This window comes from Poecilia latipinna, unplaced genomic scaffold, assembly GCF_001443285.1.
Source record: "Poecilia latipinna isolate Pla-1442-1.1 unplaced genomic scaffold, P_latipinna-1.0 Scaffold330, whole genome shotgun sequence".
Taxonomy (NCBI): Eukaryota; Metazoa; Chordata; class Actinopteri; order Cyprinodontiformes; family Poeciliidae; genus Poecilia; species Poecilia latipinna.
Window position 1 is genome coordinate 207,913 of NW_015112946.1, and position 20,826 is coordinate 228,738.

General features: G+C 38.2%; 3 protein-coding genes across 6 annotated transcripts in view; 1 reads left to right on the forward strand and 2 right to left on the reverse strand.

Annotated features, from left to right (window-relative positions):
* Window positions 1-822: 822 nt before the first annotated feature.
* Window positions 823-7,349, reverse strand: LOC106949192 (bone morphogenetic protein receptor type-2-like). Of its 2 annotated transcripts, XM_015035306.1 has the most exons (12): window positions 7,172-7,349; window positions 6,573-6,767; window positions 6,238-6,402; window positions 6,019-6,114; window positions 4,980-5,003; window positions 4,422-4,525; window positions 4,096-4,317; window positions 3,749-3,863; window positions 2,901-3,058; window positions 2,564-2,720; window positions 1,195-1,331; window positions 823-1,102 (listed from the first exon to the last, which is right to left on the reverse strand). In XM_015035306.1, the coding sequence occupies exons 1-12, from the start codon at window positions 7,197-7,199 to the stop codon at window positions 1,004-1,006; spliced, it is 1,500 nt and encodes a 499-aa protein (XP_014890792.1). In that variant the 5' UTR covers window positions 7,200-7,349; the 3' UTR covers window positions 823-1,003. The 2 variants fall into 2 exon arrangements, with proteins under 2 accessions (XP_014890792.1, XP_014890790.1); XM_015035304.1 differs by having other exon boundaries at window positions 6,573-7,349.
* Window positions 7,350-8,000: 651 nt separating this feature from the next.
* LOC106949191 (kelch repeat and BTB domain-containing protein 12-like) lies at window positions 8,001-14,821 on the reverse strand. 3 transcript variants are annotated; one of them, XM_015035302.1, is made up of 10 exons: window positions 14,667-14,817; window positions 13,131-13,338; window positions 12,802-12,983; window positions 12,570-12,702; window positions 12,227-12,460; window positions 11,759-12,117; window positions 10,165-10,438; window positions 9,337-9,484; window positions 8,578-8,775; window positions 8,001-8,426 (listed from the first exon to the last, which is right to left on the reverse strand). In XM_015035302.1, the coding sequence occupies exons 2-10, from the start codon at window positions 13,299-13,301 to the stop codon at window positions 8,278-8,280; spliced, it is 1,848 nt and encodes a 615-aa protein (XP_014890788.1). In that variant the 5' UTR covers window positions 13,302-13,338; window positions 14,667-14,817; the 3' UTR covers window positions 8,001-8,277. The 3 variants fall into 3 exon arrangements, with proteins under 3 accessions (XP_014890788.1, XP_014890787.1, XP_014890789.1); XM_015035301.1 differs by having other exon boundaries at window positions 12,203-12,460; XM_015035303.1 differs by lacking the exon at window positions 8,001-8,426 and having other exon boundaries at window positions 8,669-8,775; window positions 9,384-9,484; window positions 12,203-12,460; window positions 14,667-14,821.
* A 4,553-nt stretch (window positions 14,822-19,374) lies between these two features.
* LOC106949193 (solute carrier family 26 member 6-like) overlaps window positions 19,375-20,826 on the forward strand; it is an 11,876-nt gene continuing 10,424 nt past the window's right edge. The window contains exons 1-3 of the mRNA XM_015035307.1: window positions 19,375-19,725; window positions 20,257-20,396; window positions 20,580-20,690. Of these exons, the coding sequence (XP_014890793.1) occupies window positions 19,586-19,725; window positions 20,257-20,396; window positions 20,580-20,690 (391 nt within the window). The 5' untranslated portion in view covers window positions 19,375-19,585. The remainder of the gene's footprint in view (window positions 19,726-20,256; window positions 20,397-20,579; window positions 20,691-20,826) is intronic.

Consider the following 20,826-nt stretch of genomic DNA (forward strand, 5'->3'; position numbering starts at 1 on the left):
TGAGAAGGGAAATATGTCCGGAATGTGCTGCCCTGCCGGTCAGATTGAACCCACTTCCCCCACATCACTCAGCCTTGTTTCCTGATGTTTTACCAGTCAGAGAAAGTAAGCCTTACTCATTTATCCTCTCCTATATTAAGACGAAAGTTCACGAGGAAAAAACAGCATTTCATTGTGTAAAATTAGCTAGACGTAGAAATTGATCAAAAAATTCAACTTTAAATATTAAATGTACTAAATGACCTCTTAATAATTCATATGTAATGCACACCTGGTTAATTGAACTTACTGATAATACATTTTAATGATCCCTTTTTTATAGACAAAATTAGACACAACAAACAATATTAACTTCACAAAAAGGATTTCAAGAGCAGAAATCTGTAATACATATCCAATCCAGTCATTTTACTGCTATGAAGATGCACATTAAAATGTGCTTCTTATTTTTTTGAGAATTGCTGCTACACTGAATGAATGAGCCCGAGATGCACAAATTTAGTCACAGAAATTGCCAGAGGTTCCTCGCACTTTTCTGCCAAATGCATCTCTTTGTTAAAACCAGTGTGAAGAATGTGTCACATAAAATCAAAAGGTGATAAAATAATAATAATAATAATAATAAAAAACAGTTGTGCAGGATGGAAAAGACAGTGGAATGTGTTCATTATGCTTCAATGCAACACACAATGTATAGCATTTAAATGTAGCGATTACTGCCCCAGCAAATTTTCACATTATTTTGTTTTATATAATTTTGTTTTTTGCTAGCATCTCCATGACGTGTGACTATTTTTTTCTAAATAAAAAAAGTAATCAAACTTCAATCAAAAACGTCTTTATTGAAAGCTTATGCGATCAGATTACATGTGAACTGTTAGTACGCTAAAAATGAGAAACTTCAACAAACAGCGGTGAGACAAAACGAGAACTAGTGTCTTTATATCCATAAATGTATCAACTTGAAAAAAAAAAGAAAACAAAAATCATCGCTTTTAAAAGGTTACAGAGACATTAATCTGTCTACGATGCACGGAGCTGACAGCCGAGCGTCTGTGTCTCGGTCCCAGCAGTCTGACAGCAGCTCCTTCAGTCCAGATCCCTGAAAAAGGTTTAGTTAGTTTACAGTCAACGTGTCACACTGTTGATATTCAGCCACACAACCATGAGCGAGAGCAAAGTCTCGGTTAATACCTGTGGTAACATCTCCCAGTTTCCAGGAATGGAGGGTCTCCTGTCCATCTCAGACACAAACAGGATGAGCCTCTCCAGTGTTACATTGGCATCCAGCTCCAGTTCATAAGGCAGGAGATGCTCTGGAACAGCGCCCCCTGTAGGTGATAGTGTTTGCACAAACTCTGAAACGAATTTAATCTGTAATCTGTTCGCACAATATGAACTGTCTTGCACAATTTAGGATTTTGAAAAACATAATGTGGAAAACAAGCTTTAAGCAGCAAACCTATCGGCTACAGTCTGGGTTTCTGCTTTCTTTGTACCACAAAATCCTAAAAGTGCATTTTTGACATTTCTGTGCACATATGGGGAAACAGAAAAAGAGTGTTCAATCAGTTTAAAGTTTTATTATTATTATTATTATTATTATTATTATTATTATTATTATTATTATTATTATTATTATTATTTTACTAAACCACCTGCCATACCAACCAGTTAGGACGTGTGCACAAACTGCATAACTAGGTGGTTTTAGGAATATCTAGGGAGGGACTTCTGAGGAGATGAACATTTCTTACAGGTGTTACGTGACATGCTCATAATATCTAGAACTTTTATAACAACTGATTAAGAAATGAAAAGCTGAGTTAAAGGGTGAACTCCTGCAGTCCGTTCGAACATTCAGTCCTGGAGCACCACCCTCTGGTCAATACTTTATAGGATCAAAACCTCATTTATAAAGATCTTTTTCATCTGAAGGCTGAACTTAACGGCATATAGTTCAACATTTTTATTGTGTCATCTTTATGTAGAATTAATCCAGATTAGGTAGTCCCTGGACCTGAGGATAATTGTTAATCCAAGAATGGCTAAGACCAAATCAAACTCCAACATGATGATGATTAAAATGTTTACAAAAAAAATCACTATAATGTCTTTTATTGTGAAGTTATTTTAAGATCCTAGAAGAATCCACTTTGATTTTGATTGCTCTATTACTGGATGTTGGCTTCAACTTTCAGTGAATTAATCTGGATAGTAAATGAAGATGGCACAAGGTACCGCAGGTAATGTTTCAAATGTTTATAACAACTTAATTTCATATAGAAAATCCCAATCTGTCCCATTATAAAATATCATAAATAAGATGTTCATTTTTTTACTGTGGCTGTTTAAACTGGTCTACACTTTAACCCAATCAATGACAGCAGAATTGGTCTTCAAATAGAGATAAACTTACAAATGGATTCACATTGCAAAACTGTATCTGAACCAACTAGTAAATCTGAAATTATTCTGGGTTTGGTGCAAAAACAAACTCCTAAAGAATGCAGCTCTGTTCCAAAAAAATCAATATATTACTTTTGTTACAACAGTAACTTACCTGCAAACAAATCAGAACAGCGCATCCATATCTCCCACAAAATCAGACCTAAGGCATAGATGTCGCCCTGCAGGAGAAATGAGCTGCTGCTGAGGTTCACAGAGCCCTCCAGGATCTCAGGGGACATGTAGTTGAGCGTGCAAAACTGAAGATGACCCTGTTAATTTAAAAAAACAAGCATGGTTCCTTTTAAGAGCTTCAGTAGACATAAAATCGGTCACCTCTAATTATATTGTGCAGATCGTTTCTTTTCTGTTTGAGGTTTTTTTTTTTGTTTGTTTTTGTTTTGTTTTTTTAAATGACATAATTCGGCAGTAACATCTTTGATGTTACTCACCGTGATGGTTGTGGAGTGGTTCCTCCAGAAGCGATGTCCTGAACAAGAACGCAGGATCGTGGAGGATCCAAAATCGCACAAGACACAAGTCCCGTCTGTTCTGACCAGCACGTTGGAGCTGCTCAGGTCTCTGTGGGCAACGGGAGGCTTGTGCACATCTGTGCAAGAGAAAGACTCAGACATTTCCAATGCATCCTTTTAGTCACATTTTTCTGCAATGGCTTGTATCCTGCACAGCTGCAGTTGTAAACATTTGTGAGAGCTATGTCTAGATTTCTGGATAATTTACTGATGATAAATTGTTAAAAGTTTTTTTTTTTTTTTTTTTTAAGGGGTATGAGCTGAAAGATGCTTGGCAGCGAGATTTACGATGAACCCGACAATATAATCCAGCCTCACCCTGCTTGAAGTTTATTATATCCTTCTTATTATTGTTGGCAACATTAGCAAAAGAAGTCAAAAAACTTCTCTGCTGCATGAAAGAGATGTGATATTTTGATAAGTTATCACATTATATCTCAACTGGGTATCAGTTGTTTATGATTTAAAGAGGCATTTGCTTGTGAAGAAGCGATTAATGTATCTCTTTCAGAATCACCTTGATTTCAGCACACTACATGCAAATTTACACTTTTTTTTTTTTGCAAACCCTTTAAAAATGTAGTATTTTTGCTAAACCATGCGGTAGGAATCCATATTTCATCACCCGGCTAATCAAGTTTCTGTAACAGTTTTTGGTTAGAAGGAACACGTCATCGGTTAAGTACCGTCAGATTCAGGTCTCTAGCGTGAATGCTACAATGTGAACAAGCAGACATATTTTTGTGGTGTGGGATTCTGGCCAGTACCATTGCTGCGGAGGTCAGAGTGGAGATAGGAAAGTCCCTCCGATAAGGACTGGCACAGCCTCATGGTCAGCACCCAGCTGCTGGCGTGTTTACACAGAAAGGAATGAAGAGAACCCTGAAATCAAAGACAAGACGACTGTCCAGGACTCAAGGAGTTTGGCACTCAGTCCAAAGGATAAAAAAAAAAAAGAGAGAGAAACAATATAAATCCAGCTAAACTGTCAACATCCAAAATAAAAATAAAAGGAGGTATGAAGATTACTCTTGGATCTTTCTTTTTGTTTACCCCAACCAAGCCCTTTATGCAGCTCAGAAGAGTTAATATGAGAGGACCTGTTCGTACTCACATGTTCAGCGTACTGGAGCACAATGAGCAGGCTGCTATCGTCTGGTTTCCTCTCCGTGCCTAGAAACTGGAGAATCCTCTCGTGCTTCATCAGTGGAAGCTCATAAACCTCCTTTTCATTCATAAATTGATGCTTCCCGTTTTCAGCGTACACTTTCACAGCCACCATACTTCCCCTTTGCTTCCCTTCATAAACAGTTGCAAAATGCCCCTGTCCAAGAACCTGTAAGATAAAAAAAAACAAAAACAAAAAAAAAACAATGAAAGAGCTATTAAGACTTAATTAAAATGGCTGGAGAACAGGGAAACGTTCACTGTCAGACTTACCCCCTGCAGTTCAATGTCAGTAATCTGGTTCTCTGAAGTTTTTATTTGACAGGAACACGTTTGTTGGATATTATAGTCCTGACACGTCGACTGCAGATACTCCTCTAAAATTATATAAAACCTTTTAAAGTGGATTGGGCAGACATGCAGGTGTATTTATTCTCTTTAAGCAGGCCTGACTAAACATCTGCTAAGATGTTGCGGAAGAGCAGCAAAGGTAAAGGGGAGTTATGTGTCAAATATAAACACCAAGGACAGTTTTAGCAGACTATGAAAGAGACTCGAGGTTTAGTGGAGACATCCTGAAAAAGTCATAAAAATAAGATAAAAAGTTCAAACAATCACTCAGGAATTATTTATCGTTTTTTTTGTTTGTTTTTTTGTTTATTTGTTTGTTTGATATAAGAACAAAAACACTTGTGTTTGTCTGATTAGGTCAATGCACAGGTGGGATCAGGACAATAACTGGTTTGTTACTAAAGTGGCCATCAAGGTCCAGCTCTGTGTTGCTTTATCAGAGAAAGACATCTGGATCTTCACCAGCGTGTCTGAACTTACCTTCAATTTGGATCTTCATTTTGGCTGAAAAACAGGACAAAATGAAGAAGAGCAGTAAAAGACTCTGAATATGAAGAAAACAGAAATTAATCAATAAAAAAAATTCACATTCAGGTAAGACTTGCTATATACTTTCATAACCTTTAAAACTTTACCCAACTTTAAAGCATGTAGATTCTTTAGTGTACAAGTAAACATAATTTTATTCCTCTACAAATTATTAACAACTGCAAAATTGTTTTTTTTTTATATACACAACATTGTTTAACTACACAAAAACATATTTTAAATTCATTACATTTATAACGAACTTTTATGGTGACTTAAATCTCCATGAAAAACAATTAGGGTGTATTTAACCAGTAATACACTGTTGTGGCAATGACTCCAATAGTTGATGCAACAGTGACTAAAAAATGTGCTGCAGAAATTTTTCATGCATCTTTTCACTGGAAATGTATTTTAAAGAAAAGTAAAATCTTTCATAACATATTTGAGGGACATTATTAATATTATGAAAAACATAAGAAAACAACCTATGTATTTTTTATATATATTTTTTTATCCGGCTATACCACATTCAGTCAAAATAAGTTGTTCATTTCAAGATTCAAAGTCTGTTCATGACATTCAATGTCCCTAAATGTTCATGGCGGGATCAAAAACAGGGTTCTGATTAATCTTTTAGGAGTAAATCTCTGAAAATCTATTACTGAACCACAGAAGCAAATGAAGCTTTTAGCAAAATGCAAAAAGCACAAATAGGAAGCTGTGTATAAAAGATGGGACATATTAAAGTTTCTCCCAAATCCATTAAAAGGGAAGCTTGAGATGGACTTTGAATTTTTCTCAGTATTTTGTTCTGATCTTCTAGTTTCAGCCGTACATTTGATTGGAAAAGCCTGAATATCAAGTACATCCATCTGTCTAAGCTGATCTAAGCAGGAGACATTAAAGGTGTTGTGGTAATTCGACATGTTTCCGGAAAAAAAACAAAAAAAAAACTTCTAAAAACAAAACACCAGAAAATGAAGCTTACTCTTTTCCTTGCAGAGTTTTCTCCACTTGACAGCAATAACGATGAGAACGGCGAGGGACAGAATCAACACCACCACCACTGCTTGTGTGATTTCAACTAAAAGAAAAAAGGGCAAAAAACAAATACAGATCCTTTTCTTTTCTTTTCTTTCCTTTTTTATTTTTGTTTGAATTAGTCACACTTTGTGAAAACAAAGCAAAAATTGCTTTTGGTGAGTACCTGCTATATGGTGGTGGGTTTCTGGAGGCTGTTCTGGTTCTGGACTCAATGAGATGTTTCTGTTGCACAGGTCTGTACTGCATGTACATGTCACAAAGTTATCTATGAAGTGTGGTTGCGCCTTGCAGCTTTCATGTGGGCAAAGCATTTTTACCCTGTCGCACGCTAAAAAATAACAAACACATGAATAAGAATAATGCATAAACACTCTTGATGTTTGAAAGAATTATTCCTTCATAAATCTTTGTTCTTGGATTTTAAATTAACATAAATTTTGACTGTTTTTCTGTTAAATAACTTCCTGATTCTCTCGTTTGGGCATGGAGCTTTCTCACCGAGCGTGTCGACCTCCAGCTGGCCATTTATGATTCGATAAATGGCCATACAGCAGTCGGTGTTTTCACAGAGCTGCACGGAGCCACTCACATTCCCAGCTGCAGAGTAGCCGTGGTTCCTTATGTTTGTCACTTGGAAAGCACAGCGTCTCTTTTGCAGTAAGGACTGGTGACATATTTGCATAAAGAGACATTCTAGAATGACGAAGAAAGTGTTGATTAATAATTGAACCAGTGCAGGTAGGCATCCATCCATTGTTCTTGACGGTAAAACTGAAAATCTTCAGTCATTCAGGAAACTCTTCCTTATTTTTCCTTCAAAATACACATCATGATTCAACCAGAGGTTGTTTGAATTTGTTTGAACTATTTGCATCAATTTATTTAAAGAATTATTCATGGACCATCTTAGTTTCAGGAGATAGGATCATGCAACACATGCACAGACGGCTTTTGTGGTGTAAAAAATATACCAGCTCTATTATTGCAAAAAGTAAGTTATTCAGAAATTCTGATTGCGTAATCTATGTTATGGCTAAATGGCAATATGAAAGCATGCAGTGAAAATTTTAAAAAAGAACAGGCTTTAGTTCACTCACCCAAAGCCAGGAAAAACCACTCCTTCATGTCGGATTCAGACTGGAAGCTGGGAAGCTGGAAGTATCCTTTCTGGGAATGTCAGAGGAGTTTCCCACGTTTCATCACTCCCACTGACACACCTGCACTGTTATCCTTGTAGAAGGACACTGGTTGCCTTGAAGCCGCTTAAAGATACTCCCAGAGTCGTGGTTATGACTTATGGTTGTTACAAGAGTTCCACTAAATCTGAAGATGCTACAGAATTAATTCTTCCAAATTTTTCTTTTTTTGCTTTTTTAAAACGTAGAACATGGTCAAATCAACACCAAAATGATCATTCTGGCAACAAAACTTCATTCATTCATTCACTGACCATCACAGTTCAAAGACCTACATCCTAAAAAGAAAGGATCCAGGCTTCTGAAAAATTGTGCAAAAAGAAATGGTCAAAAATACCTTTCTCTGTGAAACTGTATGGAAAAAATATATATAAAAAAAAGTGTTGTCTGTTTGTCAAAAATGGTAGTGGAAAGTTTTAGTAGTATAATGATAATTCTAAATTAAATTAATTTCACCGAATATGTAATCTAAATTTCAAGATGAGCTTTCTGTAAAAGCATGTTACTGCATAAAAAAGATTTTTACACATCTTAAACATTTTTACACATCTCTTCCAGGGTAGCTATTAAGCTTGGAGTGTGCTTTACAAAATGACGTCAGGAAGTTTATCCTGAAATTATTGTATGTTCATGTCAAATAGGTTGCAAAAAGGCACCTACGATCTGTTTTTATGCTAAGTTTTACAGACAACTTTTGTTAAAAAAACAAAAAAACAAAAACCAATTCTGCAAGCCTCTGAGAAAGTGTTTTAATTAAAAGCTATTCAATGAAAGTCATCCATTTTATCTGTCAAGCAGCGAAATGGTTCACACAAACTAAATGCACACAGGCCTATTTCATTTAGTCTTGTTTTGAGATGTATGGCATGTGGGAGTGAAGAGTTTATGTTAGAATGAAGCTTTGTAAAAATGGCTGCTCCTGCAGACACCCCGTACCCCCTCCAACACACACACATATCAGGCCCCCGCAATGTTGTTGCCCAGAGAGTCAAGAGGAGGTGCTTGTGTCAGGGTGTCAGGAGGTCCCGAGGATTGAGGTTAGCCACCAGACAAACATCATAGTTGTCGTGCATCGCCGCTCGTCTTTCCACAACTGTCCATACATAGTCTGCAGGGTCTAACTCCAAAATCTCCTTGGTGATGATCTCATGACGACCTGCAGTAAACGTATGACGATGATGATGCTTGACCCAAAAATCTAATTTGGGTTAGAAACAATGTCTCATTCGTCATCTTACATTCCTTTATTCTGATGCATCCAGAATGCAGCTTGAAAACCATATATAGGAACAGGAAGTGTCACTCACCAACCCCTTTGTAGTATCCGCAGAGGTAGAGCTTTCCTTCTACCGTTCCTATGTTGGAGGCGTTGGTTCGAAGCGAAAGCAGGGCTGTAGGGAGCGTTGGACCGGGCCTCCAGCTGTCTGCATCTGGGTTGTAAATTTCTACGGAGCTCAGACAGCGGCGTGATTGTCCACAGTCCTCGCCATCACATCCTATACCGCCTGTAAACACACACAGACAAAAATGTTTCCGTTCAGAAAACTTAAAATAAACTTCATATGCCTTTGCCCAGCTGCATTTTTACACTTTCCATTGAAGATGGCTGGTTCAGTGACTTTGGGTTAGTTGTGTCTATTTTCCTCAGCAGAGTCGGTGACCCAGTTATTGTAACAAATAGAAATGTGTGCTCTGTTTTTCTTCTCCATAGAAATAAAGTTACAGTGGGGGCGGAGTGACAGAGATCATTGCTATCAAAAGCTTTTCTTTTTATTGTTCATTTCTTCCTAACAGTATTCCTGCCCCGGTGTGCCTGAGTTAAGCTGTATCTTTCCTGAAATGATTTTCTGACTGAGCTATTTCTTCAGTTAATATTTGTGTTCTCTCTTTAGTTCTCCAGGCTAGGTTTTGCGTTTTGCCATGTCTCTTTTTCAGGACATTGACATGCAAACTTTGGACCCGTTTGTCACAAAAGGTGCCTTGAAAGAATTTTTTGTGTAAATTGTTGCTATATAAATAAACTAAACTGAACTAGGATAAATATGTGTATAGTCCTGGAGTCTGACCTAATATGTAGATTTCTCCGTTGAGTACAGCTGTGCCGCAGCGGTACCTGGAGTATTTCATCCTGGCACACTCTGTCCACCTGTCTTTGCTCGGGTCAAATCGAAACACTCTGTTACTCAGCTTGTCAGGCTCGTCATCTGGCTGGTCCTGAGGTACGAGAGGGAAGATGGGCAGTTCAAAGACAGGAAAACAGGGAACTCACTTAGAAATCAAAATAAATTACAGAGAAGAGTTTAATCATGCTTGAATTTAATCAGCTAAGAAATGGACAGTTTTTTAAACACCCTTCGTTGTTTCTACCAGTAGGGGGAGACAAAGCGTTTTAATTTGCATGAACATTGATGAAAAGAATAAGATCAAATGTTCAGATGATGGAGAGCCATTTCAGCCAAGATGAAATAAATAAATAAACAGGTAAATAATTAAATAAATAGATAAATAATTGGTTTCTTTATTCCTATTTATATCTATTTATATATAAATTTATTAATTTATTTCCGTATTTATTTCTGCCTGTCCTTTTTCCATTTTCCTTATTCATTTGTACTTATTTGTTCCTGATTCATGGGAAATGAACAAGGGAAATGAAAAAAGTACAGGCAGAAATAAATGTGGGAATAAATAAATAAGTAAATAAAGTAATAAACAAATAAAGTAATAAATAAATGTATAAATAAGCAAATATAAATAGGAAAAAAGAATCCATTTATTTAAGTAATTTTGGCTGAAATGGCTCTCCATATTGTTTAGGATTTTTCTATTAGTTGGCCCAAGCCTACTCTAAGCATCGCTTTTCCTTCTGACACATGATCGCATACACATTGTACCTGTGGGGTCCAGCCCCCCAGCACGTAGAGACGCTCCTTCAGGCTCACAGCGCAGTGGCAGGCCAAAGCAAGAGGTAAAGGAGAGAAACTGAGCCAGCTGCCTCCTCTCTTCAGCGACCATCTGTCCACACTGTCCGTTATGACGTAGTGATTGCGCACTTTCATCTGACCGCCGACGAGGTACAGAGCATCTCCGACCAACCCCAAAGCGTACATGTCTCTGTAGGGTGCAGAGCAGAGCTTCACCCAGATTTTCTCCTCAGAATGACTGTATCTGAAACAGAAACAGCGATTTTTTGTTTTTTAAATGTCTCATTTTCCACATACGGTGCCTTGAAAAGTGTCCATGCTCCTTTTCCCCATTTCGTATCTATACATCAACATAATTCAGTATATTTTGTTGAGATTTTATGACTGGCCTGTGTGTGGAGTGCATGCAGCTTTCCTGAACTCCATCAAATTCTTTGATCAAGGTGTCTACCAGTGTTGAGCATCTGGACATTCATTGCTGTCTCTCAAACTCAGTCACAATAGATGGAGAGCATGTGTGAACATCAGTTTATAAGTATCTCCAATTTTCTGCTGCTGTGCACCTGTCTTTAATGAGAGGGTGATTAACAGGCTTCTGCAGATGGTGGAGGTAAGCTAAGGAGTTACTGCAATTATTTGAATCAGTTGTGGTGGAGTGGAGATGCGTCTAAAACCTGCAGTCCCCTGGGCTCTGAGGACCAGGGTTGGGAACGTCTGTCCTAAATGGCTTGTAGTAAAATGCAAATGTGATTTATCGTTGCTATTATTCCAACAACAGGGTTTTTTTTTTGGTTTTTTTTTTTTATGCCAGTCTTCCATTAAGACCAGGTTTGTGGAATACATGATTAAAGTTGTCTTAGCGGTTGTTCAGTTCCTCCAGAGTTATCATGGACTTCTTGGATGCTTCTCAGAATAATACTGACTTTGACAATCTGTCAGCTTGGGAATACATCAATCCCATGGTAGTTTTGCAGATATTTCATATTCTTTCCATTTTCAGAAGGATTTAAAAGCCTTACTCTGCTGAAAACACAGCAGGGTGCTGTGTTCATTAGTATTCGTTGTGGTTAGGTTAGGTTAGGTTAGGTTAGGTAAAACTTTATTAATCCCGTAGGGAAATTAAGGTTGTCTGTTGCTCACACATTAATTCATAATTCATTAAAAATCGTACAAAATTTTGTATTTGTTCAATAAGCACCTATAACAACTAAAAAGAGAGCTGAACACATGCATGCCACCATTTTTTAGTATTGTTTCATCACCTTCACAAAATAATGGCCTAAATTATTTTTTGCCTAAAGATGATTTTGTTGGGGGGAAAAAATCACTACCTCTTGCAAAATAAATCACTTATGGCAAAAAAATGTAAAATAATAATAATAATAATAATAATAATAATAATAATAATAATAATAAAAATAAAAATAATAATAATAATAATAATAATAATAATAATAATAATAAATCACATAGGTCATTATTTTTCAAAAGTGACGATTTGGAAAAGTTTTCAGTTGTAACAAGTTCAAGAAATATGAATGCTTTTTCAAGGAATTGTCCTAACTTATAGATATCCAGCCTCTTCCTCCTGTGTTGATCCTCTGCCTCTGCAGCCACCAGTATGCTGCTGTCCAGGGTCACTGCTCCTGCTGTGACCTGGCCCTGGCCGCCACAGTCCCTCAGCGGAGACGGGATGTAGTAGGTCTTTCTACCAAGGGGTGCAAAACAAAAACTTTGGTCAGCAAGTCCTCCACGTCTCGCTGGCACACCCTCGGTGTTCACTCCACCCAAACAGAGCAGCAAATCCGTTGTCTCCATGCCGTATCGAAGAGGTGGACGAGGTGGAGCGGACGTCTCACAGAGACCTGAGGTCTGCAGGGCAGCATCGATCATCCCAAAGCACTCTGCATCCCGCAGCAGCACCTAGGACATTTATTTCTACATTTTAAAAAAATCTACACACTCTATCTGATAATGTTTTGATATTTTTTTGGTTATGACTAGTAACCTCATTATTTGGTTCCCATCTCACCGGGTTCCTCCTCCTCGCTTTCCGGAGAAATCCAGGATCCACCAGCTCTAGTCGCACCCGCCGGAGCAACTCCACAGCCTGGGTTTTGCTCTGAGAGTTGTCCCTGTGCCTCTCAACCCACCGCAGCACCAACTCAAGCACGAGTTCCTCCTGAGATATGTTGAGGTCATCCGATCCCAGTAGAGTCCCGAGACGCTGGGCATCAAGGTCCAGCACTTCTTCTTCCTCACAAACCTTGAAAGATGCAGAAAATAAACTGATGATGTTTTTATTTTTTTAATTTTTTTTTTTTTTTTTAATATAAGGCTCTAGTTGAAAGAAAATTTGACAGCATTTGCTTCACCTGGGTAAAGTGTTGACAGATGTATCTCAAAGCACAGTCAGCCAGATCAGTAGCACCAAGATCTCTGGCCCAATAGTACAGCCCAACAGAGTTTGAGGCGTCCATGTGGGCCTCCATGTGGCTCTGACACAACCTAAAAAAAAACAGCATTGTGGGAAGTAAAAACCTTTTAGCTCCTGTATAATGGTCGCTGGTTGTTGGAAATACAACCACACCGAGATTATCATCTCACCTAAAAGCTCCATCCACGTGGAGCAGGAAGGCAGCAGCAGCCACTCCCTGGATGTTGTCGTTACAAAGAGGGAGTTCAGCAGAATACATGAACTTCAGCAGCAGTTCGAGGCTCTGTGCAGCTGTGTCTCTGAGGGGCACCTCTCCTCCTCGAGTTTCCTTCAGACCACATGTAAACATAGCCTGCAGCCAAACAATCACTTGATTTCAATAGACTAGACATTAGTTTCAAACAGTTTGGCCAAACACAGGCTGAGACGTCTTGTGTTGTCCTTTTAAATCTTTAAAATCTACTCTCTGCAGAGTGGCATGTTAATTTATTTTTTTTACCTGGAAGTAAGGGCTGAATGCAGACAGCACCACCTTGTGGCATGGGAAGGAAATACCCTCTGCAAGCAGGACCACGTCAGTGAGCTCCTCAGCCGCTCTCATTCTGGCGAGCTGCCTGAGCAGAAATGACCCATGCTGCTCCTGAGCAGACGGCTGCACCTCGCTCTCCATGGAGGCTTGTTGTAGACGACTGTGCCACTGATGTCAGCTTGGGGATAAAAACGTGGCATTTTATGCAAAATGTGTCGAAGTAAACAGGGGATAAAGATTTAAGCTTATTCTCAAATCTTACTTTATTCCTCTGTTAATTAAAAAGCAGCTAAAAGATAAAGGCCGCCCATCACTTCCAGAGGCATGCAGAGACAATTCAACATGAAGAACATAATGATAAGCGCCGTTTGCAAAAAATATTTCTTTCCCCTATTTTTCCAAGATCAGTGCACAGGTTACACTGTTCTTACGGAGGAATAATAATTAGTTGGACAGTGATGGACTGTAAGAAGACTTTCTATTTTCTACAGAAATGTTTTAATTAAGTTTTCTGATTGCAACGTTTAATATGCGATGTAGAAGAAGTTTGGGTCCTGACACTGAGTTTTAAGTCATTAATTTTTAAGAAAAGTGGTTTAAGAATCATCAAGATGTGATGCGAAGGTCTTAAATAAAATTGACTTATTAAAGCTTGCATGAATAATATGTTTTACTTGTATTGAAAAGGGTGAAAATGTAATGGGAAATGTTACTTTTAAATTCAGTATTTTCTTACATGAATTTAATGGTCGATCACTAAGTGAAACAGAGCCGAGTGTCTGCTGGATGTCAACGAAGTGGTGTAGCTCAGAGCCCTGCTCCAACTGTTGGAATGCGAAGGTCATCTTGAAAAAAAAAACGGGAGGAGGATGTGTGGTTTCGATGCAGCGTTATAAATGTGTGTGGGCTGCCTGCAAGCAGCCAGAGCTCTGGGGAAGACTCCTGCTAGCGCAGCTCTCTTCATTCTAACAAACTTAATTAAAGTCTCAGAGACAAAGAGTTCAATTCTCATCATGTACTTAACGGAAAGTTTCACAACACTGGGAGCATAAATGTTCCTGAGCAGACGGCTGCACCTCAGTCTCTATAGAGGCTTGGTGTAAATGTTTGCACCACTTCTGTCAGTTTAGGGATAAAAAAATAAATAAAAAAAAAACTTGTGATTTTATGCCAAATTTGTCAAAGACAAAAGGGGAAAGAGATCGAAACTTATTCCGAATTTGACTTTATTCTTTTGTTAATTCAAAAACAGTTGAAACAAATGCATTCAGATGATGTTCTATTTCGAATGCAATGTGTGCAGTTGATCTCAAAGTGCAGCTGTCAGAAAGTACGAAAAATCCTTTCGATGCTTTTCCCTCTAAGCATACAATAGACAGTCAATGAGTAGGTTAAACATTCACAAGTCACTTCCAGGTGCATGGACAGGGAGTTCAATGTGAATAAAGACACACTTGAGAATGTATTTAACAAACTTAAGAAGCACAGTAACAAAAATAGTCATACCTGTTTCCCAAAACCAAGAGGTTTCTCAACGTAGATCTCATAAATTGTCACATTACAAGCTACGTCTAAGGCTTGTTTATGAAGGTGTGCTGCACTTGTCCTCTGTGCTATTTACAGCTTGGGAAGGCATAGCAGACAACATCAAGCTCATAGATGAAGTGAGTTTAAAATAGACCAGCCACTGCAAGCAGAGCTGCAGCTGAGTTTATGTTTACAGCTACGCTATCTCTCATTCTAACATCAGTGCTCCATTTCAATTTGAATGTCTACAACAATACAAGTCACTGTTTTTCAAGAGAAGAAAGAAAATCTCAAACGTTTCAGTCTGGATAGATGGCTTAGCCACCCTACTTGAAAAGCAGGATGTGTGTGAACTGTTTTAACTCTGGGTCACGCATGTTTTCATGCTTTATCAAAGTCTAAATTGTGAAAGGTAATTGTTTTTGTCCAAAAACGGAGAGTAGTGATTGATTATATGACCGAGCCTCTGGAATCAGCTGACCGAAACCCAAAACCTGGTGATTTGGAATGAGTGAATCCACAAACTGAGAATGGAGAGAGAAAAACAGAGCATGCATATGCATAAAGTACTCAGACTGTTGAATAAAGCCATGGAAGATTGTCACATAAAGATTTGCAACACATTTACAGGGTGTCATAGTACAGCAGACATCCTGTCAGACATCACGTAACTGTTGAAAGTAGAACAGTCAAAGTCACAGTGTACTGAACCGAATTAGGCTTATTGTTATGTCTGTGTAAACAACTGATGCTATGGGTCAAAGCAGACTTGTTTGTCTTCCCTTTTCATGTCACTCATGGATGAAGTGCAGTTTGCAGTTTCTGTCACGTGACTTCATGTGGCGGGAGGTGTGTCTGTCTTCCCGACAGGTTAATGGAGGTGACATGAATTTCCACACAGACTCATTACAGGCTGACTATTTGCTAACAGTGTTTCATGCACAGTTGAGCATGCTACCTTCCACAACCACAGGAGAGAGTGGCATGCATGCACGGACATTTGCTCCTTTGGTCAAACTTCTTCCAACCTGTGAGCATTCGGACCTTGGAACGCAGGTTTCACTCACGTAGGCCTCAGTTTACACTTGATTTGAGTACACGAACTTTGGTCTGCAGATCTTTTCCTGTCAACAATGACAAGGCAAGATCTGATTTTTAAAGCACGTCTTAAAAGTTCTGTAGGTCTGTCTATAGGGAGCATCAAACAGTTAAATGGCTCTGCAGAGATGTTTCACTCATCCCACCGGGTTTCTATCCAGACCCTGGATCTGTCATCCAGGACCAAAATGCAAGCCTGCATGTTGAGGGTCAAACCAACACTTATAAGAAAAAGAAGGCAACCTCATAGTAGACAAACAAGAATAAAGTTATCATGATAAGAGATGGAGCACAAGAGTCTGACAATCGGTACTCAGATGCAAAACAATGGCAGAGAAACAATTAATTAGGGATCCTGGTCTAACATAAAATGAACAAAATGCTAACAAAACATCAAGCGGACAGGTTCACTTCACTTTAATTATGTGGTTAATACTCACAACAAATGTTGTCTCAAGGCACTTCACAAAAAAAAAAAAAACATTCCACCTCATCATGGATACCTTATCAGGAATTAAGTTGTGGAGAATTAAAGCAATGTCTAAAATTTCATTCATCTCACAGGGCTCTGTTCAATCCATCATCAAAAAAAGGAAAAAGTGAGCAATAACAATTTCAAACCTACCAAAATATGGACAGTCTACCCAAACTGAGAGGTCAAACACAGGAGGTGTCAGCCAGCAAGCTGCTCCAGTGGTAACTGGAGCAGAAATCCACAGATGGGATAAACTGTTTACAGAACATTTATCAGCCATGCACTCCACAAGTCGAGAGACAAGAAATAAGCCAATTCTGTCAGAAAGTTATTAGTACTCCCATTGCCAGTTTCCCAGGAGCCTTGTAGTTCATGAAGCAAAGCTAGAAGAATGTGATTTGGTCAGATAAGACCAAATTTAACTTTTTGGCCTACATGGAAAATAATATGCGAGGCTCTAAACACAACTTTCTTTTATGTGGTACTTTGTGTTGCTTTGTGTCATAAAAAGGTTTGGTTTGGTTTGTCATGTTAGAACATGACAAAATGCAAAACTTTACAATCGCACAGTATTATTTACCAGCTACTTACAAAAAATAACTTTATGAGCTTCAAGTTAGAAAGAGAACAGACTGCCTTTTAAAATGTTATTTAACTTGTTAAAGGAGACAACTGATTTAACCTGGCTTTTAGTTCTAGATGAGAGCTGATAGCAGCCTGAAGGTGAGTGGAGACTCTCATAAAGATGCAGACACTTCAAACTCAAGATAACAGAGATTTTTGAAGGATGTTTGTGTTTGATCAGGCCTAACATAGGTGAAGATTTAGCAAACAATAATCAGTGCAACTTAGCTGATGCTGATTAGTTCAGAAAAAAAGGCGTTAGAGGATTTTGCAAATTAGCAACATAAAAGTAAATAACATAATTTTTAAAGAAAATGATATGAAATACAACTTTTTGATGCAACTAAATTATTATTATTATTTAAGTTTATTGCTTTTAGCATTGTTCTAATATAACCTCCTTAAAATGAGGTCAAATGTTAGCGTCAAGCATGCTGAGATCTGGAGGAACTACTCAAGATGTCTGACTTTGTCTTTGCATAACTGTCCCTTGATTCAATGTTCTCTCATTCAAAACAAGCTGTTCTTTCAGCTGTGCTTGGTCAGCAAAATGTTCCTGGGTGTTAAAATCACACATTTACGTGTGTATGTGTATGTGTATGTGTGTGACAGGGCCCATGGTTAATATGTGGAGGACTGTTGCATTTAACACTGATCCATTGGAAGCTCCTGTTTTTTCTTAAGTGGAATTTCCTCATGTGGGTCAGCTATTCCTTCACTTGAATGCTCAATAAACCATTGGTTTTAGTAGTAGTCACTGAGTAAAAGACAGCGAAAAAATGACTCAAAATGTATAAATGCAAATGCTGTGTGGTGTCCAAGATAAATAAGATCAATAAATTATATCAATAATAAAACCTTTTTTTCTGATTCTGCTTGCAAAAAAGCACTAAATTTAAAATTAGATTTAAACAAAATCCCTCCTTGTTTTTTTTCTTACAAGACATTTTATTCAGACATGCATAGTAGTTCTCAACATTGAACATCAACCTAACAATCAAAATTAACGTCAATAATAAAGTAATACATCTCTGCTGAGTTAAACCTACATACTTTTAAAGTAGTTTTTTAGCAGTGTGCATTAACATTAGTGCTATCAGTTATCATTATTTTAACCTGACTGTCAAATGAAAACAAATTTACATAAGCTAAGTGCAAAAATCAGCAAAAAAAATCAATAATTCTTATCCTAAAATTTAACAATATGTCCATCATCATATATCTATTTTTTTTTATTATTATTTTAAGGCTAAAAATAGAAAGATTTGACGCTTATTTTAAAAGTTTTATGCTAAAGATTGAATAAGTTGATTGAAACTTCAATTGTGATTTTATCTTAACATCACCAAATATCTGTGATAGTCCAAGGCAACTAAAAGGTTTTGGCAAGGAGAATGAGTAAAGAATCTGGAACCCATGAAAAGTTCACAAACTGTGAGATTTTCCAAAGACTCTGTTTCAGTTTCCAAGCTACTTTGAACCAAAAGTATTTTTTATGACTTTTTTCGCCCCCCCCCCCTCCCCCTTCTCTTTCCCGTTAAATATAAAAAAAACATTGAAAAGAAGTGTTGAATGTTCTAGGAATCCACTCATACATTTTATGATATGTTGGCTGCATTTTGCTCAATATGGAAAACAAAATCATAACAGTTCCTTCAGAGCGAATGTTCTTTGTTCATAAAATTCAGGATGTCATAAAGATAAGATTTCGGTACAACTTGTTCTTACACACAAACAACACCAATGGATGCTTACAGAACACAATAAACAAGTATATATGACTCAGGGGGGCCCAAAGTCGATCCTCGAGGGCCGGCATCCTGCATGTTTTAGTTCTCTCCCTGGTGGTAGTAACAATCTTTTCAGCATGTCAATGTTCCTCTTAGGTCTTCTAACGAGAAATCATTTGATCCAGGTGCGTTAAACCAGGGAGATAACTAAAACATGCAGGACGCCGGCCCTCCAGGACCGACTTTGGGCAACCCCTGATATATGTGCTTGTTTGCTTACCTGAGTATCAGCAGTGCTGGCTCTAGACCAAATTTAACAGGTAGGCCACTGTGGAGCCAGGGTTTTCCATGGGGACACAAAGCAAACCTGTGAAACAAAACAAAACAAAAACCTGGGTAATATTTCATAATTTATTATATTAAGCAAGCCAAAAAACGTCTTGCAGCTCCGGGGTGGCAATGTTTCAGACCCTCGATCTAGCAGATGAAAACTGTTATCCTATCTCAAACGAAAGAAGCTAAATATGCAACACCTTAATTTTGAAATTTATAATTAAAGTAAAACTGTGAAAGTTAGAGATGAAATAGATCCAAAATATCAATTAGTTAGGGTTCCTATGCCAGTGCATATCATCATATGTAATTGATTTAGCATTATTTCTTCAGTAGATGGGCCAGCATCAGGAAGAGTAGGCCCGTATTGACTCCTGTCCAGAACTGCCCATGAGAGTCAGGGATGGTGTCTCTTCTGGAGACAGGAGAGAAATGTTCACTCCCACACACCGGTGCAGATTCTCACTCTCAGTCACTCCCTCAGTTTAAAAGGAAACAAGCGCTGTTACTCAGTACTGAAGTATGGTGACACCTGATGCATCTCTTTCACACACAGAGACCCTTGAGCAGAGAGCAGGAGCCTTAAGCAGACAGAGGTTTGATGGTTGTTTGCAGATTTTGCTCGACCAGACGAAAACATGGAGGATGGATACACAACTTTTGGGGAGTACGTCGTCCACAGGGAAGTCCTGGATGAGTCCCGCCTGGAAACGGTGGCCCAAAAAGGGACATGGTCCACCAAACCGACCGTTAGCGAACGGATGAAAGACATGCTGAGGTAAAACCAAAGAAGAGAAGAAATGTGAGGGTGGAGGCGCTGCTGACAAATGATAAAAAAAAAAAAAAAAGGGGGACAGAAATATGCTCTGGACAGAAGCACTGGATTTCAAACTTAGTGTTGGATCTTTAAAAGTGCTTTTATTTGCCTGTGCATTAATTTGCATTTAGGTGATTTGATAATATAAAACAACTAATAAATTTAGACAGGATCAGAAGAAAAGGTATTACAAAAGTTTTCTGAGAAAATTACAACATATGTCAAGCAAGCTTGTGTATGCTTTGGCTGTAGATGCTCTTGCAGTGTAATAGGAACAGCAGTGGTTTTATCCTGATCTCTACTGTATCTTGAGGCCAGCTGATAAACCTCTCAGCATGTATCTTATTTGACTACATGCATAAACATGAACAAGGTCTTGTTGGTTAATAAAGACAAAAAGGTGTCTTCAATAACCTGCAAACAAAACACTGAGAAAAGTTTTGCTTCTTTCTGCTTTTTGGTTTGTTTGGTTGGTTGTTTGTTTTGCTGCAGGTGCTCCGTGTCTCAGGTGAAGAACGTAATACTGACCTGGATTCCCATTCTCTCCTGGCTGCCAAAATACCCATTTCGAGAAAATATCATAAGTGATCTGATGTCTGGCTGCAGTGTGGGAATCATGCATCTGCCACAGGGTTTGTATTCATGTAAACTGAGTTCTAAGTTTATTGGTTTATTTGCTAAAAAATTTGACTACGTGAAATTTAGGGGCGGGGGTTAAGCACTGATGCTTCACATTTAATGGGAAGACATGGGAGCAAACAAAGTAACAAAAGTAGTCACAGTCTTCAACTGGATTTCTTCTTTTGCTACATAAGGTATGGCATATGCTCTCCTGGCCTCTTTGCGCCCCGTGTTGGGACTTTACTCCTCCCTCTACCCGGTGCTGGTTTACTGTATCTTTGGCACCTCCAGGCACATCTCTATTGGTGAGAGGAAACATCTAACTGAGGAGTCATTACAGTGGAACAATGTCTTACATGTTGGAGGATTTTTTTTTTTTTTTTTTTTTTTTTTGGGGGGTGGGCCCGGGGAATTTTTTTTGGGTCGGTTTTTTGTTTGGGG

Bases quoted from the DNA above. Each gene is read 5' to 3' on its own strand.
- LOC106949191 (XM_015035301.1), bottom strand. From the start codon at position 13,301: ATGGAGAGCGAGGTGCAGCCGTCTGCTCAGGAGCAGCATGGGTCATTT. The intron at 9,485-10,164 runs GTACAATGTGTA...CTCGTACCTCAG, and splicing joins TGGGGGGCTGGACCCCACAG to GACCAGCCAGATGACGAGCC. The intron at 8,427-8,577 runs GTGAGTGACACT...CGTTTACTGCAG, and splicing joins CGGATACTACAAAGGGGTTG to GTCGTCATGAGATCATCACC.
- LOC106949192 (XM_015035304.1), bottom strand. From the start codon at position 6,828: ATGGATGGATGCCTACCTGCACTGGTTCAATTATTAATCAACACTTTC. The intron at 6,403-6,572 runs GTGAGAAAGCTC...GTTATTTTTTAG, and splicing joins GCTGGAGGTCGACACGCTCG to CGTGCGACAGGGTAAAAATG. The intron at 4,526-4,979 runs GTAAGTTCAGAC...ATATAATTTTAG, and splicing joins AATGAAGATCCAAATTGAAG to AGGAGTATCTGCAGTCGACG.